Source organism: Lytechinus variegatus, chromosome 3, assembly GCF_018143015.1.
Source record: "Lytechinus variegatus isolate NC3 chromosome 3, Lvar_3.0, whole genome shotgun sequence".
Lineage (NCBI taxonomy): Eukaryota > Metazoa > Echinodermata > Echinoidea > Temnopleuroida > Toxopneustidae > Lytechinus > Lytechinus variegatus.
This window is the reverse complement of record NC_054742.1, coordinates 54768386-54794696: the sequence shown is the minus strand read 5'-3', so window position 1 is coordinate 54794696 and position 26311 is coordinate 54768386. Positions and strand designations below refer to the sequence as shown.

The 26311-nt window shown below is 35.0% G+C and overlaps 1 protein-coding gene and 2 long non-coding RNA genes across 3 annotated transcripts in view; all 3 read left to right on the top strand.

The window, feature by feature from the left end:
* Positions 1 to 23070, top strand: part of LOC121411397 — a 47972-nt gene extending 24902 nt beyond the window's left edge. Inside the window, exons 11-12 of the mRNA XM_041604102.1 lie at positions 20770 to 21218; positions 21756 to 23070. Coding sequence (XP_041460036.1) covers positions 20770 to 21218; positions 21756 to 21863 — 557 coding nt within the window. The 3' untranslated portion in view covers positions 21864 to 23070. The remainder of the gene's footprint in view (positions 1 to 20769; positions 21219 to 21755) is intronic.
* LOC121411399 lies at positions 1122 to 2161 on the top strand. The gene is made up of 2 exons (XR_005969464.1): positions 1122 to 1782; positions 1814 to 2161. It is a non-coding gene; the product is annotated as an uncharacterized LOC121411399 (long non-coding RNA).
* On the top strand, positions 14347 to 17244 carry LOC121411398. The gene is made up of 3 exons (XR_005969463.1): positions 14347 to 14396; positions 15717 to 15830; positions 17197 to 17244. It is a non-coding gene; the product is annotated as an uncharacterized LOC121411398 (long non-coding RNA).
* Positions 23071 to 26311: the final 3241 nt, after the last annotated feature.

Genomic DNA, 26311 nt, shown 5'->3' with positions numbered 1-26311 from the left:
TTCGAAAAAGTGGATAGAGGAAGAAGTGAAATTAATAGGGGAGGAAGTGGACAGTTGATAGTCGAGTAAATTTTTAGGGATGGTCCATGGAATTATGATTTTTTCATTATTTCATACTTGTGTGAATAATATGTCTCCCTTATAATGAAATAAGTTGCAGCAATAAATATCTAATGCACTAAATCAGTTGTCAATCCAATTTTTCTAGTTCTTGGAGGGAAAAATTTGGATATTTCATATAATAAAATACAAAAAACAAGTGGAGATGTGATATCATCAGCCCACCTAATGAATATTCATGACTACTGTTTTTACAAAATATTACTAAACTTTAAAATTCAATAACTTTGCTTTTTGTTATCCGATTTTGACGAAATTTTCGGAATTTTGCTCAGTGAATTCTACTCTATTTATTGAGCTATAATTGCTTTCAACCTGGACCATCCCTTTAAATGAGCGTAGTCGTGATAGATGAGTATTCCTGCTCTGCACTCAATTCGTCGACTAAAGCTAGCATCATCTCATTTATCCAATAATCCAACTACTCAAGCCTCTTTAACTCTAACCTTTTTCTGTTTTACAGTCATTTTCAGAAATACACACATTTTCAAGAAATAGAAGTAAAATTGATAGGCGAGAAATTGGAAGATTGAGAGTAGGTCCTAGAGTAATATATGACGACGTCGAGATGTTACGGTTTCTGGGCTTGACAGCTATGACATAGATTCCATATGTTGCTCGAGTGATATCGGGTCCGGTCTGAGCGTTTCTGGGCGACCGCGCGTTTGTTAGCCGACAAAGCCACTATTTTGTGAACCACTTTCAATATGCCATTCGGTTTTAGTCTGAAATGTATTCATTAAAAGGTTAAACATTATCACACTGTAATAAGATGGAAAAGGGGCTTATCAAAGGTATATTTCACAGAGGGACATGTTCGTCAAAAGACACTCGAGGCTTACTATGATATGTAATTGCCCTGTCTGGGCGAATTTCATTATTGACAATGAAAATGACAATTTTTAGGCAGAAATGTGCCTTCATCGTTTACTTTTTTTCTTAAATAATTTATAATTTTTGTACTTTTTTTTTTGGGGGGGGAAATCTCGTTTTGCCCCCAAAAAAATTATTTGGGGGAGGGGCAAGTGCCCCCCCCCCCGCTTCAGGAGCCCTTGACGAGAAGTCCGTTGCAAAAATGCTCCTAGGGAGTTTTTTTTTTTTAAATCTACGACGCATGACGAATTCGGGAACAGATATCAACGAACGGAGAAGGCAGCAACCTTTGGTAGCAACACTGTCCTCTACGTTCATTGATAGATAAATGTTGTGCCCTTCATGACAAGAGGTCTTTGTCAAAAGTTGGTTAATTAAAACAGCAGCTTTGTCATGGACTATGGACAAACGACATGATTTATTTGCATTTTTTCCGACAGCTCTGAAACTTAGGACGATCTGCCGTTCCGGTTCACCAATTTTCGAATTCCTCCTTTGCCACCCCACGGCCTCTGGATTCGCGTCTGTCTCGGATATCTAATTCGCATCTTCAAAACAAATCTACGATTCATTTTTTTTACAGATGCTAATTAGCATGATTATGTAGTAAAAAAATCTATACTTTCTGGTGATACTCAAAAATCTTCCCAAGATTTTGAATCTGGTAAAACTGCACTCCGATTATTAGTCTACTTTCTTAGAGTTTTGTCTACTTGCTTTGTATGGTATTCAGATTTGTCCGAAATAACAGAAATTATAACATGAATTACTAGTCATATCGGTAGCCAAGTGTGACGCAAATCTCTTTTCATTTTTATAGGTGTGACGCAAGATTACACAGAAATATCGTAGAACACTATATGTACAGAATAATATATATACTGTATTTCCAACAGTAGAGATGACATACCCGATCACCTAAAGTCACATAAGCAACTTTAATGCCACTTTCAGTACAAATACTAACTATTGTATGGTTGTTTTTTTTATTCCAATTTGTGATCTTAAAAAAATAACAGGCCCCCGTCATCAATGCTATGAATGACGAGAAGGATCTGTGCATTTGGACAAATGACTCAATTCATTTTTTAATGCAAATGAGGTGAAAACATAAAACACATTCATTTGTAAAGACAGCTACAAACGATACAAAATGGGTTTTTATTTCCTTTTCAGGAAAAAAAAATCGTCCTACATTTTTTTTCAACGGGTATGACTAATTCTAGTGTTAACAGCATACAATAATTATATGTATTGTACAGACTGCAGAAATCGTTTCTGTTTTTATAAATTAAAAAAATGGATATGATGTATTAAACTTTGTCTTTTTCTGCAAGAATTTTAATGTACCTGCAAGCATAGAAATTAATTTGCATGTTGTTATTCAGATTATGATGTATAACATTTTTATAATGTTGCAGTTTTATATATTCAGCCCTCTAAGAGATTTTTTAAAAGAATGTTGACACATTCGTATGGGCTTTTATCAAGACAGTAATGGTTACCAACCGATATTTTAAATATAAAATTGTATAATATGCATAACATGTATATATTGAGCTTCATATTTCTCAAAGCCTTCAAAAATACACGGTGACGTGGCCGAGTGGTCTTAGGCGCCTGGTCATACATGGAAAGTCAGGGGTTCGATCCCCGGCCGCGGCACCTATGCCCGTGAGCAAGGTACTTAAAGGACAAGTCCACCTCAAAAAAAAATATTTGAACAAAAAGAGAAAAATACAACAAGCATGAGATTGAAAAATTTATCAAAATCGGATGTATAACATGAAATTTATGACATTTTAAAGTTTTTCACAAAACAGTTATATGCACATCCTGGTCGGTATGCAAATAAGGGGACTGATGTAATCACTCAATCGCTATTTTTTGTATTTTATTGTATTTTGTTGTCATTTTTCCTCATTGGAAGGTAAAACAATTTTTCTTCCTCCATGAATATGGGGGATTACAATTATTTTAACATTTTATTGTTCAGTCAAGCTGATCCTTGTTGTAAAATGTGTAAAAATTGAAATAATGATAATTCAAACAATAAAAAAAAAGAAATAGTGAGTGAGGAACACCATCAACTCTCATTTGCATTTTGCTGAGATGTGCATGTAACTATTTTGTGAAAAATGAGCGAAACTTTAAAATGTCATAACTTTCTCATTTTACATCCGATTTTGATGGATGTTCTAGCGTTATCCTTGTTGATTTTTGTTCTGTTGATTCAAATCCACATTTTCTGGGGTTGACTTGACAATTGACAATTGACAATGCTTTTTTATCCTGTATGCATATAAATGGATAAAGAAATATTATGTGCATTGTTGGTAACTAGTTGTGCACTTTTTTTTAAAGAAGGAATACACGGCAATTAGTTGCTGGCTTCAGCTTGGAAGGAGATTTAGATATTTAATTACTTTATTTTGTTCGTCGGAATAACAAATATATTTTTGTATTTTTACTCAGATTACAATTACATGTATAATGCTATGTGTGTTATCACAATGAGCTTCGGTTTGTACTTAATGTTGATTCACGTGACCTATACCTTATCACCTTTGTGAAGTATTTAAATGGATAATATTCGTGTCGAAAGTTGCTTTATGGTATGTGTCCATTAAGATAATTGCTTACCTACTTGTGCTCCGCTACATTTATCTCAGGCTCTCTGTCTATTCAGATTTTTTTTCTATTTGTTTGTTTGGCTTTTTAGATAGTGAATGTTATACGACAGGGGTTTCAAACTACGGCCAGCGGGCCGGATCCGGCCCGCGAGACTACTGTTTTCGTTTTTTTAAAACACTTTTAAGTCACCACATGAAACATATGCTCAACATGATTACATTGTGTATGCATGAAGCCGTAATAAAAGTAATGGCAGTCAAATTAATTTGACTTTTAAACAAATCTTAGTGCAGTCTTTTCTGTCTGTTCTACTTTCTTCTTAGATGACAAGCGCTGCGCTACATTGAAAAAAAAGTAGTTTCACATCAAACGTTGATAAACGTTGTATTTGAAAACACTTGCGCACACACACAAACACGCAATCAATTTGGTTAAAACGTAAACTCAATTGCCGGTTCAGTTCTGCGGATTTTCTCAGGGGTACATTAGTCATTATTGATTATTAGCCAGGTCAAAATGGCATCAAATTCTGCAAAGAAAAGAAGGGTGGATGCTGAAAATCGTGTTTTCCATGAATAATGGACAGACAAGTATGGTTTCATTTTGCCGCAATCGAGCACAAGGCCAATGTGTTGGCTAATCGACTTTGACTACAAAAATATTGATAGACCTACTACAAAACATTATCTGTCTCTTCAATTCCAGGTATGTGTTAAAATTGACAAAGGTACAACCTACATTCCTTTTAACAAAGTACAATTTTGTTGTCATTACTGACTCTCGCTGTATTTTGAAATCTTTTCTAATTTTGCCTGTGTTCCATATGAAACTGTTACAAATTTGTTGGATTAAATTTTCCCAAAATATGGGCCAGATTGCACCAGAGAGCATCTACGACCCCGGCCGTAAGGGTCTTCGCACATAAAACCAGATCAGTTCATAATAGTCAATCTGATTGTATGAAACATTTTAAATTAAATAAACCAAGTAAACAGAGAACGAAGGGGAAGAGACAGGACAAGGTGACGGCGTAACATTTCGCAAGAGACCAGGGGGCCGTTTCATAAAGCTGTTCGTAAGATAAGAGCGACTTTAAGAACGACTGGCGAACTACGCGCTTAACCATCGCCAATGTATATACCATTTACCACAAGAGAGGATCACCAGTCGTTCTTAAAGTCGCTCTTAACTTACGAACAGCTTTATGAAACACCCACCAGGGTTAAATGAGGGAAGTCCCATTGGACTTCTCTTATTCTCCTTATACGATTCTCATAAGAATTGTAAGGAGTTACAAAGTTCAGGTATTTTTAAATGACTGAACACAGCAAGGCTTTTAGTACTACCATTATATTAGTTATTGATTTAGTCTGTATTCAAACCTTTCTTATGAATTGCAACTCAGTGGTGGATCCAGGATTAGAAATGGAGGAGGTGGGGGAATTTGAAAATAAGACGGGAGCAGACTGGTGCAGACGGCCAATTTTCAGATTTAGCAATTATGTTAGGTTCATTGATTCTCAAAATATATAGGAAGGGCGCGCATCACTTGTGATAAAAACTCATTGACTTAGACAGGTCTTCGTACACGGGGGGGGGGGGGGGTGATTCCATATAGATGTTTACATCATGCCTAATTATGTATGTATAGTATAGGGGAAGGCGGGGTAAGTTGTGACACTTTGCATTTTGCACGTTAGAATTGATATGACTAGTACTATTGTAGAAATAAGTACCTTCTTGCCTTTAAATTTGATTCTTGGGAAATGTTTTTCACCTACATATAACTTTCTACCCCCACACTGAAAGTCATCGTGACCTTTGAAAAAAACCGATGTCAAATGGCTCAACTTGCCCCATATATGGGGTAAGTTGTGCCACCGTCTGGGGTAAGTTGAGCCACAAAAACTACGTACAAAATGTATGGGGGGAGAACCAGCATGTCAATTTTTTGTTTAAAGTCTTTTCACTTGCTAATTCTCTTTAAATACTAAGGTCATGTAAATTTGCTCCTTTCAGCCTGCATTTCAATCGATTTTTATGGTTTGTTTGTTTTTTTAAGATACATTGCCATAAGAATTACCATGGCTCAACTTGCCCCATGCTGTTTGGCTCAACTTACCCCAGTCCGAACTTAGTGCGATAATTTTGTATCCACACATTTATTATGCATCCATCATATAAAAGACTATAACAAGAATGAAGATCCATACCTGGACTAACAATGTTGTTATCATGTCTTTACTATATTTAAAGACGTGTGTGTGTATAAAGCACTTATCTATTTCACACTCTTTTTTACTTTTTTGGCTGAAATTCATACTTTTCCCTCTAAAAAACTACTTTTGGTTTCAAAGTCGAAAACAGTGTGGTGGGGTTAAGGGTTATGTAATGGGTCATCAATACATGACACCACAACAATGTCTGACTCATTCATTATTGGCCTGGGGCTGGTGGCTCAACTTGCCCCTATGCTCAACTTACCCCGCCTTCCCCTACTGTCTTCAAAAGTGTGTGTGCACAGGTGAGGGGGTGTGAGTGTGTCATTTAAACTTATTCAGATGGCTTACAGATATAGGGTGCTTGGGGTCATATGGCATAGAAGGGGGGAAAAAGAAAGAAAAACAAAGCGAAAATTGTGAAATATGCATTTCTTTTTAAAAATAGATATCATGTCATAATTTATCATAAAATTCGATTTTTTGTATCAAATGTTTTTGCCCCATACGCCATGTCAGAATATAACATTCAAATAATCTAGAACTATATAGATAAATACCAAAATTATAACATAAAATGAATTTACAGCGAAGCAATCGAAACAAATGATATTGCGTAACTGCATCGAGTGATATCTATGGCACAAAGGAAGGCCTACATGGAAATATCTGTATTCCGGGATTTTCCCTAATGTAATATTACGTTATGCCCCCATTCATATTAACTTATTTGAATAATCGAGCGTTCTCATAAATCGGGCGTCACAATTTGCAGTACATGTACAAAGTTCAAAAATCGAGGAAACGGTACGGTGTCCTCGAAGTGGCAAGGCTGTCTCTTCCATCACACGGATGAGGACATAATTATTCCATTTTGTAATAAAAAAATGGAGGCCATTTATAAGATTTTCATTTGTGGTCTGCTCCTCGGAACTGACATACCGATTTTTCGTAAGTATTTATTTTCTTTTTCTTTCTTCCCCGTGCCTAAATGATCCCCAGTAAGTCGGACATCGGTATAGTATCGTCATCACATTTTCATATAAACGACAAATGCATAATAGAAAAGGGCGGTGGATAGAAGATGGCGGAAGCCCAGTTGTATCCATACAAATTTCGTAATGATCCATGATCATTGAGTTCAATTCTTTATTGAAATTATACTATTTTCACTTCCCAACTTTCATGGCAAAAACAAACGCAAATAAATAATAATGATAAAAAAGTATCGCAATGTAGGCTCCATGAAATAACCGAGTGTTATTTTATTTAGGCGTTCCCTGACAAATTTATCAATTTTTTAAATGATATGATGCTAGCTTGCTTTCAACTCTTGTAGTCATACTGTACTATATTGAGTTACTAGTTTAAGGAGTTCGTTTTTTTTCTTGCAGACGCATCCACTGACATCACCCTGACGCAAGGGAGTCCCGAAGAGGATTATATATTTAACAATACATGTAGCCAACCTCCATGTCAACAATGCTCCCCGGCCTGTCCACCTGTTTCCGTATCAAGCCCCCTTGGAACCACCCTCGTTGCTACATTTATAGATCTTCGAATCCCTGCAGATAACAAGATAACATTTACCAACCTGAACACCAGTGAGGAGTTGCTGGCCATTTCAGGGATATCTCAAGTCATCGATCCGATTTATGTTGATTCCTCGCAATTGAAAATGGAAGTGGAGAAAGTCGATGGGACCAACCTTCCTTCCACGTTTTTTCAAGTGAGATTTTCTTTTATAGGTAAGCCGAATCCATGCATTTCAGACCACGGTGAAAATGCAAAGGTGCTTGTTTTAATATGATCGTGCATGTATGTTAAACAAATCGACTATGCTAGAAATAATGAAATTGATGACGAAGTATTTTATGTTTTTAATACCTTTTTTGATAACTTCTTTCTAAAAAAATAAGAGGATTACGCCTACTAATACCACCCATTATTTACCATGATTTTCTTTTTAAAATATTCATTATGAATTACCTTTCTTTTCTATCTTACATGATTTTCTTGAAAAGTTTGACTGGCAGAGATTGCAATTGACTATTTATTTCACTATTATTGTCTTTTATATAATACATGTATATATGTTTGTAATTTTGTGTTTTTATGTTATGCAGGCCCCCTTGTAAAACAGTTTTTAAATTACTGACGGAGCTACCCTGTTGAAATTAAACTAACGGAATAAATAATAAATGAATAAACAAAATCACTCAACGATGCATATTTAAACTTTTGAAGTTTTACCATGAAATCATGTCGCTTTCGCTTTATTCATCCAAACTTTTCTTACAATTCGCTTTCAAGAAAACAAGAAAAGTGAAACATTGAACCCAACTTTCGTTTATCCACTTTTCACAAACAATATCACAATGAGTATTTTTATTTACCTAGAGAGAAGGTCTGTGAAGTTATGAACGTTTCCCTATTCAAAATGCATTTTTTGATAAGGAAAAGCGCATTTTGAATAAGGAAAAGTGCATTTTGAATTGAGAAAAGAGTAATTTCACTAAAGAAAATTGTAATTTGAATAAGGAAAATGAATAAATCGCTAATTTCATAATTTGAAGAAGGAATAAGGACAAATGAATATGTAGCTATTTTTACATTTTGAATAAAAAATGAGGAATAAGTAGCTAACTTCACATCGTGGGGTATAATGAATAAGTAGCTAATTTCACTGCCCTCCACAGCGATATAAATAAAGGAGAAGTCAGCTTCGTACGAAAACAGACAAATTAGTGAATAAGATCAAAGCAAGTTCGAGAACAATTTATTTGACAACCAATTTAAAAAAAAAAGTACGCATTCGAATTTCGAAATCACTAATGCTAGGGGACCCTCGCATTGGCAATGTAATCAAAATTTTGATGTCACAGAAGTACGACCCCTACCCAACATCCATTTTCAATCAGTCTTAATAAAATGTTGCAAAATTATTGCTGTATTCTATGAAACCCATATAAAAATGTCCTCCCATATGAAAAAAATACCTGATCTATGGACAGACAGGATAAAAGTTGAAATTTATGTAAAAAAAGTAATTGGGGAGTTGTACCACTGTGACTAACACAAATTTGCTTTATTGCCAATGGGAGGATGGCCATATCATTAGTGATGTCAACAGTCAAGTGTTCATAACTTTCTCATTATTTGTCAAATTTTTGTCAAACATTCATTGAATCGTTTCTTTATTTTCTTGAAAAAAAAAATGGTGACATGACAAATATGCTCCTGCGACATTTGCTCGGGTTCTAATCTCTCAAAGGGCGCAAGGTAAGAGCTAGGATTGCAAATGAGTTTTGGTTCAGAACAATGTAAAGATTTGGAGGTTAGATTTTAGGTTTGGCTTAACTTTCAGATTTTCCATCGGAGCAACTGTCGCCAGAGCAAATGTCATGGAACCGAAGAAATGCTTGAAATGAATTCTTATGGCAAGAAAATACCCCGACGTAATCACAATTAAACAATAATAAACTATTATTTCTTGTAATGATGTAAATGAAACGCTGATCACAATGAAAGTAAATAGCGTGAAAGATACTAAGAGAGTGAAGAGAGAAAGAAGAGAGAGAGAGAGAGAAACAGGTGGAGGCTACTAATACAATTAGGATAACTTTGAATGTAGATGGAAAGCGACAATGTACATGACTCCCCCCCCCCCCCCGGCTCAAGTTTGGAGTACCGCCCATCATCGTCAAATGTTTTTTTAGGTCAAAAACTTTGAAAATTTATACTACGCCCTAAAAAAAAAAGATAAGTCTTCTTATTCCCCAAAGTTTGTATGAATAAAGGAAATATGTGGTAATGTGTGTCTTCACAAATTTAATTATATGCAAAGGATAACTAAAAAGGAAGGATGATTAATATCTTTTTTTTTCGATGTTTAAGCACATTATTGCTTATACGACAGACATTCTTCTGCAGTAATATAGTATTGGATTAACTGATTTATGATTATACATAGCTGATTTTACCTATTTTGTATTTTTTGTTGTACTTTTATTTTGTTGTGAAGTCTATTTTTAGTTATTTGTTGAATTATTTCCTATTTTATTACGGAAGGAAAATTTGTAATACAAATGTTATATTTTGACGAGTTTCATGATTGATTATGAACGCAGAAACAAAAAGAAACCCAAAAGAAACAGTTAGATGTCAGCGATTCAACATAATTGCTTGAGACTGAATTGTGTAATTTTACAAGTTTGTCTTTAAATTGATATCATAAGAATTAGTAACAATAAACGCTATAAAAGTTCACATTTATCTCCTCTTTATTAAATGATACAATAGCAAAAATTGTGACCAGCAAGACAAAAGTAAATAAAATAGATCCATTAGTATGTGAACCGAAACATATCTAAAGAAGAAGTCCGTTTCATATTATGTTAGGCTAGTAATCATAGATGTGTTGTCTTTTTTTTTCTTTAAAATGCTTTTTATTTCAAATCATTTTGTCTGATTTTATAAATATCCGGGTATGACTCAGAGGTTTCGGTACTTTATTTTGCTTTTTATATGATTAGAGAATATCTAAACACAAACTTCATCAGTTGGATCGTTGTTCTTACTCTTGATTAATCTTTGGGGGGGGGGGAGTTCAGCACCATGACATGAGTCTATTTTTTATCTGAATGTTTTCCACAGAACATTCCTGACACTTTTACAAAAGATTCAATGTCTATATAATATAGGCAGCTCCAAAGAATTTTTAACAAAGAACTTCAAATTTCCCCTACCAATTGTTCTTCATGAAGGCATACGTCACATTCCTAAGAAAACTTTACAGTGTCATCGACATAATAAGATTACGAAATAATTTACCTTAGCAACGAATATGATGACACGGCGAAATACTTTTTTTCAAGTCGACCTATGTCGTCATGGCGATGTAGTTACTTGCCAATTTGTTATACAAAGTTGTTGTTAATATGGCGAAATGTCTTGTCAAGTTCTTATAAAAAGTAATATATTAACATGGCAAGTTACGTCCACCACATATCTCGCCATGTCGACATACAATTGTTTATAAGTCTACCTGGGAAAATAACCTATCCCGTCATGTCGATAAACAACGCTTCATAAGTCAACTTGGCAAGATAACACATCCGATCACAGTATAATGCCAACTTGCATGGCCTGATACCTATGTCCTCATGTCGACATACAACATTTTATAAGTCAAATTTGCGCGACAATGTATATCTCGCCAAGTCAACATGCAACTTTTTATAAGTCGACTTGGCGTGAAAATGCATCTCGACATGTTGACATAATTACAACATTTTGTCTACAAGGCAAGATAGTCTCACCACCTCCTTGATGGCTCTTTAAAGCTTCCATACACGCCACGTCATGTCACGTTTTATTTTTGCAAAACTTACGCAAAATGGAGAATAGTGCACCTGCTCATCCATAGAAATCGAGAAATAAATATTCTAAGCGTGCATAATATACTGGCTTGGGGAATTACAAAAGAGAAGGTGTGTTGGGGAAATACTGAAATCACATGATTATGCGTCTTTGTGGTAAATGCGCAAAATATTTTATGGTTTTTTTTTTTTTTGGTTTACTAGTCGAATAATGGACACCCTATCATCAAATGTTGTTTTTCGTAGGGGTCTAAAAAATCTTACCTGTGCTGATCCAGAAATATCATAGAGAACGCAGTTGCGTAAACTGAAAACGATTCACTGGAAGGCCGCAAACATGTACACATAAAATAAAATAAATATTTGATTATCATTAAGATCACATTTTATCAGGAATAGCTCCATGCTTTGATCGTAAAAAGTAGTGCATATCTTGTCAGCAGCAGCTTTACGAAGCATCCTCTTTTTTAATTTCTTTGGGAGCAGAGGTAAATTTACAATAGTTCCTTCATTGCAATTGATCAAATGGAATCAAACCTTATTTATTGTTTTCCATACGCATAATTTTTCAAGATGGGAATCATTCTGTTAAAATGATTCCGGTAAAGGTGATGAAAATGTTAGCACCACTTCTGATTGGCGGTGACATATCACGATCAGAACTTTGTCCCCTATGAACAACTCTTCAGTGACCTTAAACATATAGTTTCAAAGGGACAAGACTATAGATTAAGAATGGTGTCCGGGAAAACAAGTGCATGTACACATTTCGTAGTAGTGTAACCGTGAATTTGCTATAATGGTTTATCACTTAATAATGCTGGGCTAATTTTGAAAGTAATGTTTAATTCTTAGATTGATGTTTGTTTATTTTAATCCACAATCGTACTATCTCTACTTCCTTCACTATTTCCCTTCCCGTATTCTCTAGATCGGCTACAAGATACGTTCATCCGGTCAAGCGGTGGTGCCTTTGCCCTATCCAACACCCTTCCAAGCATCACCCTGCAGAGTGCTGACCTATCCAGCATGACAAACCTAGAGGCCGATCTTCACTGGTTTATCACAGCCACCTCCTACTCCTGGATCCAGGTTGATATCCTGGAGATGGAGCCAGGAATGGGGGCCTATGTCTGCATCTTCGACACCTTCAAAACCTATGGGGAATGGGTGTGCATGACGAACTCGGTATCGTCCACCTCGTGGTATTCGTACGATGACGAGATCAGGTTGTCGTTCTACGTCCAAAGAGGTGATCGGCCTGGCTCTGGCCTGACGGTGAACCTGACTATCATTGGTAATACTATTCCGTGAAAAGGCTTTTGTAAGATTTTAATCATTTTTTTTGTCTTGCCTGCATAGCGGAACGAGACTTTTGGCGCCGCTTTTCCGACGTCGTCGTTGTCATCAAAGATTTTGAAGTGGCATCATAACTTTTAAAGAGTCTAGACCTATTTTATAAAACTTGGACATAATAGTAATCAAGTATCACTAAACATCCTGTCTGAGTTTTTTTATTTGCTTGGGATGTACAGCATGTTCTCAACCATCATTTATCAATTTAACATGCATACATTAGCTTTATACACGAACGTTTCATTTCAAGGCAGCACGCAATTTAAGGCATGTGAGGTTGCGACGGGTAGTTACCATGGCAACCCTTTTTAGGTTGTCATTTGCATATCTATCTCTAAACTAAGAGTTTAAGTTTATAAATAAATTGCACTTGGGGTCTGGATTGTAGACCCTAAACCCTAGTAAGGTCATGTTCTTTCGCTTTTCAACAGATCATTTAACATGGAATGGTCAGTCCCTGACCATACCATCGTGCAACCCGAAAGTGACTCTACATGAAGCTGAAACCATCAGATTTACTTCACCATTCTTCAATCAATCTGTTGAAAATGTAAAATACCAGTGCAGGATGACATTTACCAACGGATTGCAGCCAGCCGGCATTCAGTATCATCATCTCTCGTCATAGACAGGGTTATAGTTCATACAACAGAGTTTTTGGGGATTTGTTGAAACTCGCGGAAGCTACGGATATTCATATGGGCTCTTTGGATTCCCCCATTATCTCTGTGTCACCAACTCCAGATATTTCCGTTGACGTGAATAAACCAGATTACCAGGGGACTGAAGTTGGTCTAATGGTGCAACCATATACAGAAGGTAAGAATTCTTCATCATATCAAAATGATGATAGTATCTATCAATTGGCATTTATTAGACATTTCCGAGACGCTCTATCATTGTTAATCCTTTTAACTCGAGCGGCCGAATGGAGAACAGAGATTAAACAGATAGAGAGTTTCGCATTTGATACGGAGTCACTCTCTAAAACGCACCGATTCCATTGAAAATGGAAGTCAAATCACAATGAGGCTGAGAGGCTTTCGTCGAAAGGTTGTGGACCATTGAGATTTGAATTGTATTTTCAATGGAATCAGTGCGTTGTAGAGAGCGGCATCCGAAGTAAATTTAAAAAACTCTCTAGATTCGATGGAACGAAGAAGCCGCTCTTTGGTTATTGTAATGAGGTATACAGAAACTGAGATAGTGCACCGTCTGATGTGTCGAACGGTATACACCAGTGACTCTAACCCCATTGTCAAAATGAAGGAGGGGTCTGCGTTTTTTAATTTAATCCTAATCAAACCCATGGAAAGAATGAAGAGCATGAGCAACCAAACATCAGTAATAGTTTTTGTGTCTGGGGAAAAAATTAAAATGAATGATCGTTTGATCATGTTGATTAGAAGATAAGCAGATTCCCATCTTTTCTTATCCACAGACATACTGAATATAGGTCCAGAACCTTTGTCATCTTTCGGCCTCGCCATGAAACTTGATAACGCCTCATTCCAACAAGACTTCATCAGCCTTAGCTACCCGGATCTTCCAATGCGGTCATGAACCTCAAATGGCTGTTCGACAATCGCGTCACTGGTACGGGCCATCAAAATTCAATTCATCGATTTTGACATCGGTGCGGCCACCCTTTTGGCCATGTAGCAGAGACGAACACACCTCTATGCCAGTTGACAGGTTCAGCGATTCCAGACGATATCCTCACAGACACGACGAGACTGACGCTCCTGCTCAATCGGATTCTCAGGCATATGTTGCAACAGAGGGATTTACTTCAACTTAACACTTATAACAAGTATGATTAATAATTTTTTGTAATTTCAGTACAAATTAAGAGCGGGGGCATTTCATCAACATTTTATTATCTGACGAGTTGTCAGGTTTGACAACTTCCTTCATTTTGATTGGCTAAGAAACACATCGTCTGGCTGTTGTTACGGTATTACTAAAGGATAAAACTGACTTTTTCGGATAAAAATCCGGCAAGTCCTTTCACAAGAAACACCCCGGGTGATTCCATATGTGTCGCACGGGACATTTTGACAACAATTTATAGTCTCTTTGCTAAATGTTGGGGCAATAACACTTCCTTTCATGTCAATTAATAAATCAAAGCGGGTAATGATGTGAAATTCCTAACAACCAACATAAAATGTTTGAGTACGGGTGAATTAAAGGTGGAAATGTCCTGTACGACATGCAACATGTTTGACAAACCCGACGTAACATTAATCATGTTGAATTTATATATAATGACATGTTTTACATGCATTCCCGACAAAAGATGTATGTTTTCTTCAATTATAAATATATTTTGCTTTCAATTACAAGTTTTCAATCTTCGAAACAATCTAACAACTTTAATGTGCTCATTAGAAATGAAATAGTAGGGGAAATCCCAAATTCTACACAAAATAAATATAGTTCTCGTATATACCAATAAATGACGGTAAATGTTTATTGATTCAAACACATTATACCATTAATCAAATCATTAATGACTGATCTTTGCATGTGAACCCAACCTAACAGAGTAATGCAATAAAAGTCTAATGAATGCATAAGTTTCCTTGTACATAATGGAAGTAATTTGTCCAATTTATTACAGTTATCTTGTTAAGCATTACTTTTAGGGATTCTATATTTTTGTCACTTTAATGGTTATAGCAAATCAAAACCCTTTCAATTTTTGAAAGTTGACTTCTCCAAAAACAGTTTCACTGGAAGGCTCCCACCTTACGTATTTTTACCCGTAATTTGAAAGCGAAGCACTGCAATCGGAATCCCAATGTAGCTGTGATTTCATTTCGTTATACATGTATATATAAACAATCGGGTCCGATCCGTTTAATTATATGTGACATTATGATAACACATTGGACAAAATATGCACATATAAACATGATGAAAGACAACGAGATTTAGGCTTATCGAGGTGTTACAATATAGATGAACATAACACCAAAGAGTGTAAAAATGACAGTACAGGTTGTTGAGCACCACACGTTTAACACCGATAAAATCTCTGGTGAAGTTCCATTATGTACACCGGTCAACACCACAAATATTGCTCTTGTGATTTCAAAATAAATTACTGTACATGATTTTCCCTCAGTGATCGATGAATGTTTAAACTCTCCTTGTCTAAATGGAGGAACCTGTTTCGACGAGTTCGAATCATTCCGATGTCACTGTCCCAACGAGTATGAAGGAGGCTTGTGCCAAAACCGTGAGTTATATAACATGATGTAAGCTTATTTTAGCCAGTAAAGTGGGAACATTGAAACATTATTTCAGATTGCAAGAACTATCTAAATCTGTTTTTCATACTTTAGCGTTTAAAAAATTAATCAGGGAGTTTTGTTATTTCGATATTCTCTTAAAACGAGCTTACAGAATAAAGCAAGAATTATTTTCATGTATATTTGCAAACCACAATAATATTACCCTGTATCTCTATCTGAATATTCCAAATTACATTGTATGCGATCTGGGGCACTATTCGTATATACTTTATTGTTGTTGAAAAATTTATGAGCGTGGAAACTTACCCCCCCCCCCACCCCGCTGCATAGTTATGATTATTGATATTTCGGCGCGGGGCGGGGGTGGGGTTAAATATTGTAAATACCTGCACACGGGAGTCCTTCCAATATACAAGTAACTTGTGAATATTATCTTTTTATCTTCTGACTCAATCCCCGATTTTGATGTTTAATACTAAAGTGTAATATTGCACTGTATTCTTAAAACTTGTTTAATGCCTAACATTTGCTAAGAAAACACGAGGATAAAGTTCAATAATTTTCTAGCGCACAATACCCTCTTTCATAAAGCTATGTTATGAATCATTCTTACGTATTCCCACACGGATGTCGTACAACTTTGAAAGGGGTCAAAGTTAAATCTTTGTCTGAAAGCAAGATATCATACCCATTTCATCATCATTTGTTTATCTTTCACACCGAAATCCAAGTTGATAAGCATCTATGGCATATTTTCTGTTAGCTTAAATATGTGTTGATAAAACTATATAAAACGTATCGCGTTATTCATTGGATCTATGACAGTTTTAATCTGTAAGAACTTTGGACAAATTCCAAGACTGTATAAAAAACCTCTCTCTCATAGGCAAATTCATCAATAATATTTAAAAAAAATTTGATATTTTTCAATTTTTTACATTGAGAAATTCCGTCCTTTAAATCATCATGATTATCATGTATCTTATCTTAACGAGATATATTACTGTAAAGTTTAGCTCTGCAGTTTCAAACCTGACGGAAACTCTTTTACAAAGACCGACATATTTTGAGGTGTGAGAAGGGCTGACACTTAATTAAAAAAAAATATGTTTTTCTTGTAAACATTGTTAATTTTTTTTCAAATTTGACTAGAATTGAGTCTTGTAGTACTGACAGAGTTTTTGACATCGATATAATTAGAAATCAATTGCGTTTACTGCGTTAATTTTGCAAAAAGACAAACGAAAACTATACTTACACAATTATTACTAGAATTATATTTACTATTATGTTACTACACTTAAATACTAGAATTATTATTTGACAAGTATTACTCTATTATCAAAACAGAAATTACCACACAAAGGCCGATTCAGACGACGGATAGCTCAACTACAGGTAGGAAAAGGTTTCGTAGTCCTAACATTCGTCATAAATGTTTTTCTTCACACTTTTTTAAATCTTTGTTGCCATACTTGCATAATTATTTTGAAAGATTTTAAGTAAATTGGCTTGTGTCATCACATCGAGTAGAGAAATCTCGTAACCCGACCATTCGAGAAAACGGGGCCCCTAATTCCAGAAACGTAGGGTCCAGTTTACCCGACTATAATTATAATAGAACATCGGGTAAATTGGACCCGAATTTTCGGGAATTTAGGGGTAACTTCTCTCGAATGGTAGGGTAAACTGGACCCGACGTTTCGGAAATTCAACATTTTCACGAATCTTCGGGTTTAACGACTGCCCGACCAGACGCGATAACCAAATGTGATGACACAAGCCAGTAAATTTTGGATTGACAATTTATTTATAGTTCATACTGGTGTTGAAATGACTATTTTCCATGTATAATCGACGATGGGAGATAAGGGTTCACAATAAGCCTTATGAAAATGAATAAAATGTTGAGGGTACTGCTGATCCGCTTGTTGCTGTCACTCGATTTAACGGAAAGGTCCAGGCAGAAAATATTCATATCTAAATAAGTATAGTAAAATTCACAAAGTAAAATGATAATAATAATGATAAAAAACAGTTCTTGTATAGTGCATATCACAATTATGAATAATGTCACTATGCGCTTCCAAAGGACTTGGAAAATGATGAAAAATTCAACAAAATCGGATAACAAATAACGAATTTATTGAATTTTAAAGTTTATCAGTATTTTGTGAAAAACAGTTATACGCACATCGTCATGAATATTCATTGTGTGGGCTGATGATGTCAAATCCCCATTTTTTCTTATGTTATTACATGAAATCATAATTGTTACATTTTTTCATACATGTGTAAATTATGTGTCTCCATTATGCTGAAATAAGTTCCGGCAATAAATAACCAATGAACTTAATCAGTTGTCAATCCAATTGTTTTAGTTCTTGGTAGAATTTTTTTTAAATAAACCTAATTTCATATAATAAAATACAAAAGAACAAGAGGGGATGTGACATCATCAGCCTACCTAATGAAAATTCATGAAGACATGCCTAGAACTGTTTACCCGGAATAATGCAAAACTTTAATTCAATAACTTCATTATTTGTTATCCGATTTTGATCGAATTTTCAATATTTTGCTCTGAAAATTTTACTCTATTTATCAAGATATAAATATCTCCAGCCTGTACCATCCATGTAATTGTATTAATTATATTTTTATTAGGAATAGGCAACACCATAAAGATAAAGTCTCGTTACGAATTCTAAAGACATTCATGCTTATGTGTTTTTTAGCTCACATTACGACGATTGCAGCACAGACAACGGATGTAACAGGTATGTGGATATTACACTGAAGTGTAGGGAATCGCAACTTCATGACACATTGCATAATTTGTTTAAATACCAATGTGGCTATCAAAACGAACTCAAACTCGTTACAAATTGTCGTGAATTTAGTAGAAAGGTGTTAGTGTAATTAGTGCCCTTGTGTGTAAGTAGCGAGTATTCGCACCGCCACGCAGAACGAATACTTTAGAACCATGTCTAGAACACAGTAAATGTGTTAAAAATGTCCGTCAAATTCAAATGACAATGAACAGCTGTGAGGCCTTTTTCGAAAATTAGTGAACGGGAGCAGTCCTTCCTTAGTTTTGGAGCCGACAAAAATTGCAAAATGATGTCGTTTGTCCATGTAAAGTCCAGGACGAAACTGCTTTATGGATTCATCACTTTTCGACAAAGAGTTCTTTGTTGGTTATTGTCATGAAGGGCATTTGAGGATACATTTTCTATGTTCTTGAAAGCGTTCTGCGTCCCGGTGCAAAAACTCCCTAGTACAGTCATGTATTTGAAACATCCACCTCCGGAGAGGGGTGAATAAAGTAGAAAAGGTGAGAGAGAGAAAGACAGGGGGGGGGAAGAGGAGACAAAATAACCGAATTAGTTTTTCATTCGATTTCAGATTTCGTGACGCATGACCCAACTTCGAAGACTACTACTCGCAGTGGTAAGGAACCATTAAACGCATTATTGACTTTGAGGGTGTGCTGGAGAGGTGTAAAAAGTGCTATTTAAAATGTCTTATTCCGTCTCCCTATACTACAATTCCAGGCAGCGATAAGTAATTGAAAAGAATTTGAAAAAAGTTTGTCGTGTTGAGGAAAAATTCGAGATCTAAAAAAAAAAACCGAGGTCAATTCAATTCAATTCAATTCAATTCAATTCAATTCTTTTATTTCATTTCCATTCAACATAATACAAAGTAATATAAAACAATATAAATCAAATACAATTTTACAGAAGGGCATTCTTACTTCGTAAAAAAAAACACAGTATAATATAGAGCATAAATGGATATGGAAATGAGGGGGATCCACCAAAAAGCAAAGCTTGTAAAATTGTGGATCCCCCTTGGAAAAGAAGAAATTATAGTCGACTTACTATATGCGTACATGCATGTATTACAGGAAAGAAAAAGAGAAAAAGAAATCATATTGACGGAAACATAAAAACTGAACAAATGCAAAGCTTTTCACACAAAGAGGTCTTCGTTGTAAAGGATATGTTGCGCAAGACAGGAAAAAACAGAGAGATCCAAGCATGAACTTGAGGTTTTCATTTTTATAAATAAACTTGAATTCTGACAAATGCCAGTGTTTTTAAAACAAAAAGCTAAGTTTGTGAATGTAACCCTGTCCATAATTTGGACCATTTTTCAAAATTCATTCACAGCTGTATGATGGATAAAACAGTATGATTTTTTTTTATTACATTGACCGAAACTATCGAAAGCACAGATTTGATGCATTGTATGCATGATATTACTTGATTTTCAAGGATTTTTACAGCATCGCTTTTCTTAATTCGATTTTTTTCCAGAACCAACCTCTACTATGTCACCTGCTATAAACGGTAAGCATCACAGGATATAGAAAAGGGATAAAATGTTTTGAAAATAATTATTACTTTCACTTTTCATATTAGACGCTGATATTTTCAGGTCTATCCTGCAGGAAAGAACAGAGTGTTTTTGTGTGTTTTCACAGTATGCTCTTAGTGTGTTCACAGTATGTCCCCATTGTGTTCACATTGTGTTCACAGCGTGTCTCCACTGTGTTCCTGGGTGTTCACAGTGTGGACTTATTTGAAGATGTGAGTCACACTGTATAATGCTCAGATGTTTTTAGTGTAAACACTATTCCACACTGCGGACACCTGTACAGTTTGAGTGCAATCAATCGCTATAATGATTTTTACGATTGAGACACTACTTATGCAATACACAAAAAACATCTACATTATGAATGTAATATAAACTCTATTTGCGCGATATTTCTTAAACATTTCATCCGCGGCCTGGTTATAATATTACCGATAATTTTTTTTCATTTTCGATTTCGTTTAGTTGTTCGATGACGCTATTCATGCTATTAGATGACAGATGGATAATTAGATTTCAACAAACATTTCTCAACAGATGGCACAAACACAGGAGAATCGAAGGATCCCGATGTACTCATTATCGCACTGAGTGTTAGCATCGTAATGGCCTTTTTTCTCATCGGATTCCTGGTTGGTGTGGTGGTTTACCGAAGTCAGAAGCAAACGGGGACTTTGTCACACGCCGTCTCTCCGGCGTGCTCCCAAAACGGACTAATCCAAGAGAATGGACCAAACGCTGATCGGTACCAAGAAGGATTGGATTTCCCGAGAAGCAATGGTTCTCTTCCTCCACCTCTTCCTCCAGACCGACCCGATCCCCCACCTAGCTACTACGACACGATAGACGACGGGGCATGTAGGGGAAGCTATTTCGAATTGGACCCGTCCTCAATGGGTGGTGGTGGTGAATATGTAAAACTCAATGAAAAACTAAACAGTCCATACGACACAGAGATTTTCCGTGTCTCCCCCGCTGGGAATCGGGTACGTCACAATAATTTTGCAGTTGAATAAACATATATTTTTCCGAAATGATATTTGAGAGTGAACGGAAAGGGCACAAGTAACATGAATTTAAGAGGAAATTATCAGATAATTGTGAGAGGAATAGGAGCTCTTTCAAGTAAGAAATATTGTCCCCACAAAAGTCAATCTAATCTTTAAAGTGTGGGGGCCACATGAAATAGTAGGGGCACCTCTACAACGAGCTGAAGAAAGAGAACGATACTGATGGGACATTTCTCAGAGTTGTATATGTTAATTTTCCATTTATGATTAGAATGTAAAATGGGTACCCGGGCTGGGTTGGAAAAAAATCATTTGACGTAAAAAAATTATTTCATTTTTTTATGTGGTTTAGCCCACTGCCCCTGTTCCCTTTTCCACGAAATCCTATGAGCTTTAACTGCTTTTTCAGCTTTATGAATCGATCGCATTTCTCATTCTCATTCAGGTCAGGTTACATTCATGAAAATGTTTATATTTCGATGATCTTTTTCCTTAACTTTCTTTTTGTAACAGGTATCGGCAATTTCCAATGCCAGTTACTGCATGCCGATGAATGGCTACGTATCTCCATCTCACATTAATGGACAACAAACATCAGAGTTCAACACGTTTCACAAGTGAGACGAGAGGTCCGTTGCCAAAAAATGCTCGTGTAGAGAGGTTATTTTTCATCCTACAGCGTAGGACGAATTCGGGAACATAGAGATATATTGTGCCCTTCTTGAGAATGAGGTAGTAAAAAATTATACTTTCTGGTGATACTCCAAAATCTTCCCAAGATTTTGAATCTGGTAAAACTGCACTCCGATTATTAGTCTACTTTCTAAGAGATTTATCTGCTAGCGTTGTATGGTATTCAGATTTGTCCGAAATAACAGACATTATAACATGAATTATTAGTCATATCGGTAGCCAAGTGTGACGCAAATCTCTGTTCATTCTTATAAATATTACCGGGATTAAACAAAAATATCGTAGAACACTATATGTTCATGATAATAGTACTGTATTTCCAACAAAGAGATAACATACCCGATCACCTACAGTTAAATTTACATTAAAAACTGAAATACCACTTTCAGTACTAATACTAAATATTGGATTGTTTTTTGTGATCTTATAACAAAAATAATAGGTCTATATCACCAATGCTATAAATGGCGAGGAGGATCTGTGCATTTGAACAAATGACTCAATTCATTTTTAATGCCAAAATGAGGTGAAAACATAGAACACATTCATTTGTAAAGACAGCTACAAACGATACAAAATGGGCTTTTATTTCCTTTTCAGGAAAAAAAATCGTCCTGCTTTTTTTTCAACGGGTATGACTAATTCTAGTGTTAACAGCATACATTATATGAAGGCCTATTGTACAGACTGCAGAAATCGTTTCTGCTTTTATAAATAAAAAAAATGGATATGATGTATTGAACTTTGTCTTTTTCTGCAAGTATTATAATCTTTAATGTACCTACAGGCAAAGAAATTAATTTGCATGTTGTTATTGAGATTATGATGTATAACATTTTTATAATGTTGCAGTTTTATATATTCAGCCCTCTTTGAGAGATTTTTAAAAGAATGTTAAGACATTCGTATGGGCTTTTATCAAGACAGTAATGGTTACCAACCGATATTTTAAATATAAAATTGTAAAACATACATAACATGTATATATTGAGCTTCATATTTCTCAAAGCCTTCAAGAATACACGGTGATGCGGCCGAGTTGTTTTAGGCGCCTGGCCATACATGGAAAGTCAGGGGTTCGATCCCCGGCCGCGGCACCTATGCCCGTGAGCAAGGTACTTAATTAAAGGACAAGTCCACCCCCAACAAGAAAGTTGATTTAACAAAAAGAGAAAAATACAACAAGAATGAGAGTGAAAAATTCATCAAAATCGGATGTATAACATGAATTTTGTGAGAGTTTTAAGTTTTCCTTTATTTCACAAAGCAGTTATATGCACATCCTGGTCGGTATGCGAATGAGGGGACTGATGACGTCACTCACTCGCTGTATCCTTTGTATTTTATTGTATGAAATATTATCGTTTCCCTTATTGGAAGGTAAAACAAGTTTTCTCCGTTCATCCATAAACATGTGGAATTACAATTATTTTCACATTTTATGGTTCAGTCAAACTGATCCTTGTAAAATGTGTAAAACTTGAAATAATGATAATTCAAACAATAAAAAAAGAATAATGAGGAACACCATCAACTCTCTCATTTGCATTTCGCTGAGATGTGCATAAAACTGCTTTGTGAAAAAAAATAAGTAAAATTTTAAATATCATAGCTTTCTCATTTTATATCTAATTTTGATGAATATTCTAGCGTTATTCTTTTTTAATTTTTCTCTGTTGATTAAAATCCACATTTTCTGGGGTGGACTTGACCTTTAATTGACAATGCTCTTTTACCCTGCATGCAAATAAATGGATATAGAAATACTATGTGCATTGTTAGTAACTAGTTGTGCACTTGCTTTTTAAAGAAAGAATACACGGCAGTTAGTTGCTGGCTTCAGCTTGGAAGCAGATTTAGATATTTGATTTGATTTATTGTTTTCTTCTGCATCCATAACATTCGTATAATACATTTTTCATTACATTATAAACACAATATGTTAGCATTTTTGGCATGAATTATAAATAAAGAGTGCTAAAAAGATAATTCCAGACAAAAATGATTATATGATATCCACAATTTGCAGGAGAAGGGTTGTCATCATAAGCAGATTGCTTGAAAAAAATGACAATCCCAAACTTATACTAATTTAATTATTCAATACATTTATAAAGCAGAATGGGCATATGTTTTCAAATAGCTGAGGGTGACGGTGATATGATGATGATGTTGATGATGTTGATGATGATGATGATGAAGATGAAGGCCATGGAGATGATGATGGTCATGATGAAGATATTGGTCATGTTGGTAATGACTAAATCGAAGGAGGAATAAACTTACGATAAAAAGGATACGACACAGAAATTTTACTTCAAGTATTCTGATAATAACATAGATTTAACGTTTGCCTTAAATGAATGAAATGACGAACATTGTTTAACAGGCTCTGGTAGAGAGTTCCACAAATCTGGACCATGGTGTCTTATGGATCTATGCGCAATAAGCAATTTGGGGTTAATTAAATGGAAATTTGAAGAGTTACGGGTAGGGTATGAATGAATAGATGTATTCAGAGTATAAAAATGTGGAATGAAGGTGGCAGCATGTTATTTACGTACTTAAACATAGTAAGCTTTGAAGAGTATTTATATCAAATACTGTTAGAGTCTTTAGTTTATGGAATAATGGATTTGTGTGATAAATATTGGGAATCAGTACAGATTCGAATTGCTTTTTTCTATAATAAGTATATTGTATTGATTTTAGTTTTTGCACATGTTGCCCAAACTATGTTGCAATACGATATATAAGGCAATATTAATGAATTGTATAGTATGACAAGAGTTGTATGTGGAATTATGTTCTTCATTTTGTAAAGTATACCAACGTTTCTAGAAATACTAGTAGTTATACAACGTACATGTTCATTCCAATTTAAATTTTCATCTATTGTGACACCTAAAAACTTTGTTTCTCTTTTCCTTTTGAGAGGAATATTGTCTATGTTTATATCATAAGGAAATTCGTTACCATGTAAGTGTGTATGCTTGAAATATATAAAGTTTGTTTTATCTATATTGAGTGAAAGCTTATTACACTTAAACCACAAAGATAGTTTTGGTAATTCACGGTTAATTATATCTACTAAAGTTTCTAAGCTATTATGTGAACAAAAAATGTTGGTGTCATCTGCAAATAATACATATGATAATAAAGGTGTTACAGAAGTCAAATCATTAATATATATCAAAAAGAGCAAAGGGCCTAGGATTGATCCTTGTGGAACTCCGCATTGTATTAACTGAAAATCAGAAGGAATATTATTGTGAATTACATATTGTTTGCTATTGGACAAATAACTCTTAAACCGCGAATTCCATAATTTTCATTTTTTTGAGTAATATCTGGTGGTCAAGAGTGTCAAAGGCTTTGCTTAAGTCCATGAATATGCCTATTATATGTTCTTTATTTGCCATTGCATTTGTAATTTCATCGTATATTTGTATTGACGCTTGATCAGTCGAATGTCCTTTCCTGAATCCATATTGGTTAGAATTTAGAAAATGAAAAGTATCTAGAAACTTATGAAGTCTATTGTAAATAATCTTCTCTAATATTTTGGAAATGCTGGGAAGAATAGAAATAGGCCTGTAATTTGTTGTTTCATGCGGATTGTCTTTTTTAAACACAGGATTTACCTTTGCAATTTTTAGGGAATCAGGACATATTCCAGTGCTAATCGACAGATTAAAAATATGACACAAAGGAGAGGCAATATAGTGTATGATCTGCTTAAGAAGGGAAGTACTAATTCTATTAATTCCCTTTGATTTGCTTGATTTGAGATTTTTTGTTATTTCAATTAATTCCTGAACATTTGTTGGGTTAAAGAATAAAGAAGAGTTAATGGGTGAGGGAAGAAATTTTCCAAAATTTTCATCAGTTCTGTCAAGTTTGTTTGCCAAGGAGGGTCCTAAGTTAACAAAAAAGGAATTAAAGGTATCAGCTACATCTTCTGAATTTATCGCAAGATTATGAGCTGTGAAATTATCTTTGGGTAATATTTTGGGTTTCTTGCCAATCAAATCATTTATAATCTCCCATGTTGCTTTCATGTTTGATTTGACTTTGTAAAGCTTCTCGGAATAATATAATTTGCGAGAAGCTCGAATTGTATTGGTTAGTCTATTTCTATAAGTTTTGTATTTATTTTTGTTTTGAATAGAAGGGTTCTTTAAAAATGCCTTGTAAAGTTTATTTCGGGTACGTATGGATCTTAAAATTGCTTTAGAAATCCATGGCATTTTTGCCTTCTTTCTTTTGACCTGTGATATCAGGGGAAAATTTTTCTCGTAAAATGTCTGCAATTTATTGTTAAAATTTGTGTATGCAATGTTTGGATTAGACTCATGAAATACATCCAACCATTC